The sequence below is a fragment of the Leptinotarsa decemlineata genome, unplaced genomic scaffold (genome assembly GCF_025532065.1).
Source record: "Leptinotarsa decemlineata unplaced genomic scaffold, Ldec_3_MD MMD2_tig00000035_RagTag_RagTag, whole genome shotgun sequence".
Lineage (NCBI taxonomy): Eukaryota > Metazoa > Arthropoda > Insecta > Coleoptera > Chrysomelidae > Leptinotarsa > Leptinotarsa decemlineata.
Genome location: NW_027412540.1, coordinates 24600311 through 24613331, shown reverse-complemented (window position 1 = coordinate 24613331; position 13021 = coordinate 24600311). Strand labels below are relative to the sequence as shown.

Sequence of the window (13021 nt, the reverse complement as noted above, 5' to 3'; positions counted from 1 at the left end):
TAAAAACACTTTATTTGTGGAATTCGCATTTTGTGCATATTGTTTGACAATATCTAAAAGCACCTGGTTATTCTCTCCACCCCCAACAAAACTTGGAACATTGACATTAGGAGAAGATAAAATATTGAACGATTCTGGTTGATTGTGATCCTTGTAAATACACTGTCCTAACTTTGTTACCCAATTATCGATAACATTTGGATTTACTCACCTCGCAAAGTATGCTTGTGGGTGGAGAATGTTACTTATTCTATCTGTATTTGTTTATATCAGTTAAATGTTTATCACTATGTATAAATTGTTTAATAAATATAGGTTGTTAGAATTAGACAGATGGAAAAATATAATAACTGTCAAGTCAAGATTAAATTCGAAATTGTTTGAATTCGCCGTTAATTTGCTTAAGTATTTTACAGACAGATAGATAGATATAGATTTTATTGCTCCTTTTTGCTACTTAATGTGTAGATGGGACTTATACATTAAACTCTATAAGTTTGAAAATGTCCTTATAGGACGAAACTGCAGAAACTGCAAAAAAAAGTTGTAAAAACATAGACAGTTTCAATTCTCTTTTCTTCATATCTCATAAATATTTGTTTCAATTAAATGTCGAGAAAGAATGTTTCTATGCCAGAAAATGGAAAGAAATCATTTCTATATTGGGATTATATCAAATTGTGATGAATAGATGGAAATATAGATAAATTTTATTGATCCTTTTTGCTATATAATGTGTAGATGGGATGATAAGTCATAATTGTAGTTGTTATAAACATGCATACAGATAAATATACAAAGGTATAAACAATCATACAAATAAATTCTAGGTCTAGATAAAATGCAAGTAAAATAGGTTTCACAATAAAATAATTTTGTCCAGGCATCATATAAAATCCTATGTAATAATATCAATAACATATATATATGAGCGGTTAATCTTAGCGACTGGAGACATGTACAGTAAAATAGATTAACGAGGTCTCTCACTCAAAAAACCAAAACTCTGCTCTACTTTGCCAACCTTTCGCTTCTAATGGAAAGCTTCTTCAGGGCAGTAAAAATGAGTAAAAAACAATGAATTGAACATTTAAATTGACGAAGAAAGTTAAACATGTCAATTTAAGAGCCACCGGTAGACAGCTGTTTCAGTCTATTGGGCATCGTCAGGCAAGCGAAACATAAGTGGAACCACCTATTGGTGTGACACCCAAGTCAACTTGCCAAGTTTTTATGTCAGTGTTGGTGGTTTGACCAATCAACCGACAACTGCGATAGCAGAAATTTGGGAAGCTAACCTGATGTGCCATCGGAAAACGAATCCAAATGTTTCTAAAAATGATATGAAATCTAGAAAGGTTAATGCAGTCAAGCTGCTGGAAAATAATTGCAAGAAAATAAAGAAATAAATAGATAAGTACTTTTTGATCATTCCTATATTGATTTCAATTTAAGAGCCACCGGTAAACAGCTGTTTCAGCCTATTGGCTGAAACAGCCAATAGGCGGCTGAGAAAAAAACCAAGAAAGTACTTGATAAAAATAGCTGTTTTTTTCTCATTTTGTCTTCAATCGTATTTTAGAGACTTATTCAATGATGTGAAAAATGGAATATGGCTCTTTTGTTTCTGGAGATATACAGGAAAAACCAAAAAATCCCAAATTGTTTTTTGCCTACTCGTTTTTATCCCCACCCCTCTAGGGCACCCTCTAGGCATGGAGTCTCGTTATTGAATAGCCAGACATCGTATTGCAATATGAAGAAACTATAAAACCTTATAATTTTTCATCACACGGTAAAAACCATATTTTTAATTTCACGAGATTTGATATCGACACTCTGACAGCGTTTTTCAATTTTGTTTTTCTATTTCTGTCTCTCTGATAATTTTTTATCTAATCTATGTCGCCACATAGAAATTCATATTCGTTCATTTTTTGATAACGGACGAAATTATTCATATCGGAAATAAGAAGTGACTCACACGAGTGAAATTCACGAAATCCTGACTCACATATCTTTTCATGTTCATAATTAGTATTTCTAATCACAGAATATTAGAGAATTATCGGTATGTTAGGTTCGAATTTTTCATAGCAAAAGAATGGAGTTTGTTGCGCTGAATTGAAACAGCACTTGTATGGTAAAAGATGAATAATAGGCTGTTGCAAAGTCAGCTTTAGCGAATGTGGGTTTTAATTTTCTGTCTCAAACTTAAGTATTGTTTTAAAACATATGTACAGTGCATTTCTTTGTCCCCCCCCCCCCCCCCCGTTTAATTTGAAAATTTGAAATTTGTGATAATGAATATAATGCACGAATACTTTATTTTGAAGTGAAATTGACAGATGAAACTTTCAAGATGGCGACTGGGCGGCCGACGTTGGATTGGCTGTCGAGGTCCTACTGAATGGCCAGCCCGCTCGCCAGATTTGACACCTTTGGAATTTTTTTGTGAGCTATTTGAAGCAAAAGGTGTACGAAACTGAACCTGCCTCAATATTAGATATTCTGCAGAGAATAAAAAATATTTGTATTGACGTTACCTCATATTATGTAGTTAAATGTCAATGTATTATTAAATGTTCCGCCATTTTGTAGTTCGTGAAGATATTGACTTCATATTCTAGGGTTGTGAAGTATTCGTCAGGAGCTTCAAAATGATGTGTCACAAGACTCCCCTTTCCATTCAATTTTTCTTTCTCAGATGGCGCCCTGTCTCCATCTTGAAAGTTTCATCTTTCAATTTCACTTCAAAATAAAGTATTCATACATTTATTTCATTATCCCAAATTTCAATTTTTTCAGTTGGCCCGTTCAAAAAATAAAATGGGGGGGCATTAAAGAAATGCACTGTATAATATAATCTGTTTAAAAATCTGTTTTTCCGTTAATCAGCCCATACGAACGACAACTCTCAGAAGTTGAGAAACTTGTGCGAGCTAAGGACTAACGAGGTCTTACCTTTTAACGTGTGATTCCTAACACGGTGGTAACATTTCATTTGGGCGAACGGCCACAGTCGTAGTAGTTGAATGAAAAAGTTGAAGAATGTTCAAAGTACGTAGTCTGTTCAAAAAATGAGGTGAATTTTAATTTTTCTCAAAAAAATATTCATCAATTTCTATTTGTCCCCTTCAACGCAGTCCCTTTCAGATATAATGCACTTGTGTCAGCGTTTTTTCCAATCTTCAAAGCAGTTCTGATATGCACTTTTTGGTATGTCCTTTCATGGGTCTCTTCATTTTTGGGAACAGGAAAAAGTCTCAGGGGGCCAAATCTGGTAAATACGGTGGCTAAGGCATGATTACGGTGTAGTTTCTCGCATGCGGGCCATAACTTCAAAATAATGATCCTTATTGACCATACGACTATGTGGCGAGAACTCCTGATGTATCACGCCACGGTATTCGAAAAAAAAAAATAGTGAGCAAAACCTACACAGCATGTACCGTTTGTAAACATTTTTCTAGCTCAGAGTACAATCACCGTATGCAACTGTCAACATTTTTGTTTTTGAGCACTTGATCTCATTTTTTACACAAAATTTGATGCAATTCCTTTTATCCATTCTTTTCGACAACAGAAAATCGCGGAACACGCAAAACAATTCTAGTTTTTATACTTCTCTTTAACGAACCGAACATGCTAAAAACATCTGAAGCTGTGAACATATGTTCGAGACGAGTGTACCAACATAAAATAATGAAACAATCGCTAATCGAATGTACGGAGCCCGCGAAATTGATACATTCACTTTGTTTTTTTGAACAGTCCACGTAGAACCACAGCATCCTGATTTATTTCGGTTTGTTTGTCATTGAAATAGCATGTAATATCAGATAAGGCCTGGCATGTTTTGTCAAAGAGTATTTTATGTAACTTTACAGTGAGTGCATGTTACCGGGAGTATAAATACTTTCATGTTCTTGGTTTTCCTCTCAATCACTCGCGTAATGTAAACTATATTGGCAAACTTTGAAATTTTTTCTCGAAGCCATGCATTTAAACAAGAACCGTAATTAGGGTAGGTAGGTCTAAAGTGAGTGGGTCTATTCGACCCTCCACCGCAACCCACAAGGGTTTATTGTGGCTCACACCTATTCACACTCGACAAATAAACACAGATTCTTAACGAAGCCGATTAGTTTGTATGGTGAGTGGTCTTTCAGATAAGAGTACGGCTCTGCCGAACTCTAAAAACCTGATTCGGTCCGCAGCGGGGCAGGCACAAAGTATATGCTCTGCTGTTTCATCATTTTCCAGACAGAGGCGACACACACTGTCTTCCGACACTCCAAGTCTCTGCATATGATGATTCAAATGACACTGACCAGTAAGAAGGCCTGTTAGACATCGTAGTTCATCCCTACTGTAGTCCAACAACTGTTTGGTATCAAGCTTCGAAGGATGAATAAACGCCTTGGAGTGAGCCAATCCTGGAAGATTCTGCCAGAAATCTTCTTGCCATCCAGGTGTTCAATGTTTGTTTGGCAAAGCCTAAAGCGATGCCAATGACAGGTTCTGGTCCGATAAAGCCGCTTGCAGCAGCCTTCTTTGTAAGAGAGTCAGCAGCTGCATTGCCTTCCAGGCCAGTATGGCCGGGAATCCAGACTAGAGACAATCTGTTGAGTCTTCCTATAGAGGAGAGTCGTTTTTGACAGTTTGCTACCAATTTGGACGTTGCTCGGTAGGAGCCAAGAGCTTCCAACGCCGCTTGACTGTCCGAGAATATTTTTATTGATTTGTGAGTGAGGTTGGATTTATCCAATCTCTCCGCACACAGTTCAATAGCGTAAATTTCCGCTTGAAATACAGTCGCATAAGTTCCTAGGCAGATAGATAACTCCTGGGTCTGCGACTAAAAACACCTGCACCAGAACCGGAAGGTGTTTTTGATCCATCTGTGAACCAACAACTATCTGCTTTTAATATTTGCTTGTCCCGGAGGATCCAGTCCTCTCTACTTGGGAATAGTACTTTATAAGGCAGTTCGTAGTTGACAGTTGGAAGCATAAAGTCAGAGGTCATGCAGTGACTTCCAGTGTCAACCAACAGTCTGTTGCACTCTGCATTGAATTGGTTTGTGCAATTATCAATGTGCACAAGTCTGTATGCAGTCCATCTAGCCTGTCTCTCCAGAAAAATGTGGAGATGAGGTAGATCTAGAAGGATCTCCATGGCTGCTGACAGTGTGGTACTGATGGCACCAGTGATAGCCAGACAAGCCTGTCTCTGTAAGCCAGAGAGCTTCGCTTGGGCCGTTTTTTGTAAAACCTTCGGCCACCAAGCTATTGCACCATAAGTGATCATTGGTCCGACAGTCAGCACATAAATCCTATGGATTTGTTTGGGATCTAAACCCCAAGTTTTACCACTAATTCTTCGACATCTCCATAGAGACAGTCTGGCTTTGTGTAAAACTTTTTCCAAGTGAGCGTTCCAGGTGAGTCTTTTATCAAGGACAATGCCAAGATATTTCACCTCCGTTCGAAATGGAATGACCACACCATTGAGGGAAAGTGGAACGGTAATTAGGGACGGTTCCTTCATTTTGAAATTTCTTCAATTTAAATCTAGACCATTATGTAAGGACGGGAAAAATGTTCTAGTGTTTGAATTTTCCTTCTAACGAGTGAATTCGTTCCCGTTTTGAGTCTGGTGTTTGACCCCAGTGCCACTGAAAAAATTGAAAATTGGATCCGCTCGAAATAGAACTTATTGTCATTCGAAAATGAGACGGTTGAGTTTCCATTGGAACGCACAGTGCAAAGAATTTGAAAATTGAAATGACACTTCGAAATAACGAAATTTTCGCTGTTTTACTTTCATTACAGGTGTGTTCAGAAAAATATGAATTGAATCTTTTCAAGTATTTGACATTTTTCGGAAATGGTTTTTTTACTCTACGGTAACCTTTAATAGTCCACAAGGGCGATATTTCGCCCATTCTTGGGAGAAAAATGTTCATTCGATAAACTCGTGTAACCGACATTTATGCATGTAGATCGTTTTCTTATCGTGTCATTGTGTATTTTTATAACTGGGAATTCTGTTTGTGTTATCAGCATCTTGGAATGTCCTTTTAGTTTTGTTTTCGTAGTTGTTCTAGAAATACATACGGCGGGATGTATGTAAGATAGATATTGAGCGTCAAATATTGGTTCATCTGCTTCAAATTCTGGTTAAATGTTGACCCTACATCTACATCTTTTTATCTTATCTGGGAAACAAAGTTTATTTATTTCCTGAGTTCCTGGAAGATTTAGTGAAAGGTTACAGATACTGCAAAATGTTTTTTTTTATGAAACTGTTTCATAAAAAATGGAAAGAAACGAGGCTGGTTTTTGAAATTGTATTTTTTTCATGATTTCATCGACTTCAAACACATATTTGAATTTAATATTTTTTCTACTGGCTTTTGATTAGGTTGATTATGTGTACTACATAGTTCAATAAAATAATAGACATTATCTGGAATAGTATTTAATGAAACTGTGGATTTTTCATTTTCACTAAAATGGAACTAGTAATTACCATCTTAAGTATTTTTTCAAAGTGAAAGGATATTTTCATTTTTATTCGATATTTTACTAAATATAACAGAATTCAATGCCGATTCAATGTATAATCAGAAAAAGGAACATTTTTTGAACTCGTTTATTTTCAATAAAGTTTTATAGTCTCTACTAAATCAATCAGAACAACTAAATAAAATACTAATGTACTGTGTCTGATAAATCCACTAGTTAATCCCATATGAAACCTGCCACATAAAAATAATGATTAGACCTCATATAAATTACCATGCCGCCCATGACATACAAAGAAACTGCCGACGTCCGGTAACTACTGAATTTTCATGCCATTTGAATTGACTTCGTATATACTATACTGGAAAATATGTTGAAGCATTGGATAATTCCGTAGAATATATAAAATTTTGCATTCACAAATAGTTCGTGAGTAGTCTGTTTTGTACGTTTTTGTTTATTTTTTCACTTGTTATATTGAAGGGAATAGACAAACATTTTCTCACGAATGATAATGAAAGAAAAAGAGTTAAAAGAAGAATAAGAGTGAAAAGACGAATAAAATAAACTAAAGAAAAATATTGGGAAACCTCTTACGCATTTGGTATAAGCACAGTCCACTCATTCACTTTGGAGTCCTCATTGTATTTTACTGAATAATTTTCGTTTCGAAAAACAACGTGACGAACGTAACTACGAAATAATACTCCTTTTTGTCCGTACGACCATGTGGTAAGAACTCCAGATGCACTACTTACTCTACGGTAATTGAAGAAAACAGTAAGCAAAACCTTAACATTGGAACGAACTTGTGCTTGGCTCTCCTAAACTTGAGCGAGCCAGGGATTAACGAGGTCTTACTTTTTTACGTACGCCCCTCAACACGTTTATGCTTTTATTGCTGTTTGGCTTCTGGTATTACACATAATTTTCTGCTCTGGTGTTTTTTCTTCGAGCAATTACTAAAATTTTGTCTTTATGGCATGCCAAGCTAATATAAATAGAATTTATCATAAATTTCTCCCGTTGAGTGCCCTTCACACAACTGCATAATTAGTGCTCATAAGGTGGGATGGAGAACACGTATACATTGTGACTAAGTTACTTAGTTCTGCGTTCACCACGGAATTTTAGAAATTTGAAAAGACTAATTCCATCAAATTCTACATTATTTTGTCCTACCGTCAGATATGTCCATCCCTCCGTCGACTAGTTCAACAAAACCAAGGTTTTTTTATTGTATACGAAGTTCGAATGGCGTAAAAACTAAATAGTTACCGAACGTCGGCAGTTTCCTTGTATGGCATGGACGGCGTGATAATTCATACGAGGTCCAATCATTATTTTCATGTGGGAGGTTTTGAATGGTATCAGGTAACTAGTAAGTAAATTTATCACACCCGGTACATTAGTCTTTTATTCAGCTGTTTGGAATGACTTCTTATAGACTAGCCTCCCGTTGAGTAATTATTGTTTTTCAATTCACGAAATTTAGCGGTATCTGCTAACCCTTCACTTGAAACCTAAACAGTTTCTATATTTCTTATATACTATATCTATCAATGTTTTTTCTTTATAGTGAACAATCCATTGCAAGTGCTAGGGCAAGTGTGATGATATATGATGATATAAATAAAAAATGGGTTCCATCGGGATCGTCTTCAGGTCTTTCAAAGGTTCATATATATCAGCATACGGTGCACCAGACGTTTCGGGTGGTTGGAAGAAAGCTTCAAGACCATGAGGTGAGTATGGATGGAGGAGAATTCGATTTTTTGCTCAATGATTAGGAAACTCGACTCCGCCCTTTTATTAGATTGTTTCAAAAGTCCGTTTTTATTAGTCTACTTTGAACTGTAATATATTGAGTTTCGAAGTGCTTGAAAAGATGGTAGTTGGTTGGCGAGAGGATCCTTAAAAACTTGGCCAGCTCACAACTTATCACGATCGGTATAAGCACATTCTCATGTGCAACAGAGTTCCAAAATAACTGCACTAATTTCATATTTTCGTGATTTTTATATGAACACTTCTATTGATTGACCTTCAAGATCGGGGTTAGTTTGTTGTTATGTTCATAGTTCTACTCATAAAGCTTCGGCAAAGTGAAGTAAACAAAAAAATCATTAGAGGCTTAGAACATCCTTACTATATGATATTTTTCAAATATACATGTGATTCATCGTTAATGCATTGGTTTCCATTGATGTAATTTAATATGAGACTTATTAGAATTGTTGAAAAATAGCACTAGCCTGCAAAAAAAATTGAGAGCTGTTTTGTTTTTTTTTGCGTAATTTTTATGTTTTTGGGTGTGCTGAATCCGAAAATGACTCATTTTGTCTAACAATGCAGGTATCTATATTAACAAAGTTATCTTAAAATTAAAGAATAATATTCCGTAACAAAAGTTTTATCTCAAATATATTCAGTGGTAAGCATTAAACATGTTTCTTTTTCCCAGTGAGATTCCTTTTGGTACATTATCGTTTGTAGAAAGCATATAGAAAGTCTCTTTGAAGCGTCCAACAGTCTGCTATCATTGAGACGCTCCAGCTCCCCTGGTATATTTTTTCCATCTTCCTAATATCTTGGAGAAACCTTACTCTTCACTCACATCTGAATTTTCTGGAAAGTAGTCGAGGTGGGAATGAAGAAAATGTACTTCAAACCTCATTAGGCAACCTAAATCTTGAAATGCTTTTAACATTCTTTTGACGATTTGTTTGTAGTACGGGTCTTTTTTATTGCCTGAAAATTTCTCCATGACCTCTTTGAAGGCAACCTTATCTTCGAGGATCCGTCATACTTATGATGAATGGTGGATCAGCCATAAGCCGTCTAAAATCTGGTCCAAGGAAAGCACTTTCCTTCAACTTTGCCTCTGAGAGGACTGGAAACTTTGATATTAAGTATTTGAAGCAATGTCCATCTCTTGAAAGTGACTTATCAAATTGCTTCATCAATCCCAGCTTTATGTGAAGCGATGGCACAAGAACTTTATGAGGAGACACTAAAAGTTCAGTTAAGCTCCCTTGGAGGTCAACACTTTTTGGTTCAGTGATTTGCTCAGTCTCTACTATTCCACAGACACAAAAAGCAAGGGTATTTTGTAAACCCAGATGGTTATCCGAGCAACATGCCCAAGATTTTTAAATCACCGTACATTTGCCAACCGTGGTCTCTATATTTCAATTTGCAAAGAATCAATTCCAGGTTCTTGTAGGTGTACGGAATGACCGACAGGAATGCAGGCATAGGAACCGCCATTGTGAAGCAGAACTGCTCCAAGGCTTCTTTTTGAAGCATCTATGAAAATACACCACTGTGCTGGGCCATATGAGACATTAAATGTATCCATGACACCTTCAATATTGGTACAATAAACCAACTCGTCCTCTTGGGCAAAGTAGGGAACAGGACGTTCTTTATTTAGAACCCAACCCCTCTTTTTATCGTATATTAACGACCTTTTGGAAAGAAAAAATAATACAATATATTGCTTTGCTGATAGCAGCACACTTGTCTCGTCATTCACCACCATCTTCACTGGCAACAGGAGGTTGCATATCTCAGTGAGGATCTAGAAGTGTTTTCGAATTGAGGTGCAAGTAACCAGGATCGATTCAATGCCACAAAAACCCCGGCAACGGTTTTCTCCAAGAAGATAAATGTTTCCAAACCAGACAATTCCGCTTTCTGCTTCGATAAGTTGGTTGTGGGTTCTGTATCTGTAGAGTAGGGAAAGTTAGTATAAGGCCACAGCACTTAGGCCTCATGTGACCCATTGTCCTCCTAGGTCATCGTCCATTCTGTCCTTTCCAGGAAGGTGGACAGGTCACTGGGAGACATCTCCTTTATATCGGCAGGTGTAGGCCAAGACTCGCCAAGCATACACTCTCTTATTGACGATAACTCCGGGCACTCGCATAGGACATGCCTGACAGCCTCATATTCCTATTCACACATCCTGCATAAAGGTGTGCCCACTAGCCCCATATTATGGAGGTGTTTCCTTAGCTGACAGTGGCCAGTCATAAATCCTACTGTTTAGCGTAGATTTTTCCTGGTCATCGCCAGATATTTCTTCGGGGCCAGCTTCTCAGGGTCGCCCAGGGTGATCCTGGCAAAATTGCATCCTTTGATTCCATCCCATCTCTTTAGGGATTGAGCATGGGCGTAACACTTGGCTAGTGCCGTAGGTGCCACTGGGTCCTAAAATTTTTAGTCCCGCCACTTCCTTGGTTAAAGAGTCGGCAATGCGATTACCTTTACTCCTGTCGTGCCCTTTAACCCGCCTCAGGATAATGTTATTATCTACCGAGGCTTTGGCTAAATCTTGGTGGCACTCTAGTACTAGCCCTGAGGTAACACGTTGTCTGTTCAAAGCTAATAGGGCTTGTCTGCTGTCAGTACAGATTGTTATGTTTTTGCCAGAAATTCCTTTCCTGGTTATTTCTTTTGTGGCGATTGAGATACCAGCCAGTTCTGTTTGGACCATGCTGGTATTTTTCCCATTCCCCACTTATTCCTTAGGCTTAGTGATCTGGAGTATTCTCCACATCCTGAGCCTTCTTTGGTTTTTGAGCCGTCTGTATATATGTATATATGCGTATTGCATTTGTAGCATCTGACTCTGTGTTCTGTTTTATTTGTATTTTGTAGGGTTTATTAAACACAAACCTAGGTTCAATTGTATCACTGGTTGCATGAAGCAGAGGTTGCGCAGTAAGCGTTTCCCCTCATAGGCCCAGCCTCAATTGACCCATTCCTACTTCGAGGTTTACACCAGCCGTGCGCAATCGTAACATGGCCATTAAACGCAACCTCCTTAACGTACAGGTCCAGAGGGGTCAGACACGTAATGAATTCCATTACCGCAGTTGGTGTTGTTCTCATGGCTCCTGTGATGTTTCAACAAGCCAGTTGCTGTATTTATATGGCCGTTGCTTTTGGTCTCCATGCAGTGGCTCCGTATGTTAACAAAGGTCTTATCATTCTGTAGATCCAGGTGACCACACGGGGTGAAAGACCCCATGCGCGTCCCAATGTCTTCCGACATTGATCATAAGCCACATATGCTCTTTTTGCTATACTCTGTAGGTGAGAGATTCATGTTAGCATCCTGTCGAGGATAGTACCAAGGTATTTCACTTCTTCAGAGAAATTTAGTTTGCTTTTGAAGATTTCGGGATGTCTTAAGCCCGATAAACTTCTTTTCCTGCTGAAGAGGACCATATCAGTCTTCTTGGGATTGATCGACAGTGAGAGTGCCTTACACCATGTTTCTATTAATTTGTGCCCATCCTCTGCTCTATCGCACAGTGTGTTCACAAATTTGCCGGTCTGCAAGATAACTATGTCATCTGCATATGCAATTGTGTAGAATCCATTATTGTTGAGGTGATTAATCAGGGTATCCAGAATTATGTTCCAGAGAAGGGGTGTGGGTTGAAATAGACACCAATTTGTCTTGGCACAAACATGTCGCTGGAATTGCAAAGGCTGCTTCTCAAAAGCTTGGAACACTGTTCCGAACCAGAAAACTGTACAGACCCCAGTTACTTTTGATGCTTTATAAAGCTCAACCTTGATAGTCTGGAACATCGAAGAAAGGTTGAAGATTTGTCTCTCTTTTATAGATACTTTCACAAGAAGTGTTCAAGTGACTTGGCACATTTGATTCTACCAAGAGCTATACATATCAGAGATACGCAACGGTCTGTGGCTGATCATCGTTTTGAGGTTCAACTTAGTACACCTCGAACTTCACTGTTTTTAAGAACTCTATCATTTGGATAACTGCGTTTATGTGGAATAAACTTCTTGAGAACGTTTTCCTAAATGGATTTAATCTCCTGAGACTCAAATCCAATGTGAATCACTACTTTCGCACAGGCACCGCTCTAAGAGCGCCTTTGAGGATTTTCCTGTAGTGCTTGTGTTTTGTCCTTAAAAAAAAAGACAGTTATGATAGTTATGGCCTATATACATTTAAAAACAGTGATGAAAATTAAATTGTAACTATTTATTTACGACTTCAAGTTAGCTTAAAAACTCCTCCTAATACTATTTTGCGTTTTGTAAAATAACCTGACGTTCTGAAATTTTTTGAGTATTTTTTTAGTTTTCAGTACACACATAAGAATCAATTGAAAACACCCAGACAGTTTTTTGTTGCAGACTTGTGTAGTCTAGAAAGTTATTTTTAGTGATTATGTTTTCTAAAATTTTCACTTATTGTTATTTCGTATTCAGCCGTTCGAAATGCATTAAAACCTCATCCGGTATACCTGATAATGATAATTAGCAACACCGAACTTTACTTTGGCGTGTAAATGATCCTATCTTGAACAAATATCGGTTTTAGAGCTCTTAAAATATTTCTTGCATTAGTGTTGTATTATAGCAGTCGCCGCTCCAGACAATCGCTGGAATTGCAATCTTTCGGCCATTCAGTAAAAAATAATCTTTTGAAAAGAGTCGTC

At 37.5% G+C, this 13021-nt stretch overlaps 1 protein-coding gene across 4 annotated transcripts in view; it reads left to right on the top strand.

Annotated features, from left to right (window-relative positions):
- ena (ENAH actin regulator enabled) overlaps positions 1 to 13021 on the top strand; it is a 56586-nt gene that overhangs the window by 23410 nt on the left and 20155 nt on the right. For all 4 annotated transcript variants that reach the window (XM_074172089.1, XM_074172088.1, XM_074172090.1 and 1 more), the window contains exon 2: positions 8113 to 8278. In XM_074172089.1, the coding sequence (XP_074028190.1) occupies positions 8113 to 8278 (166 nt within the window). The remainder of the gene's footprint in view (positions 1 to 8112; positions 8279 to 13021) is intronic.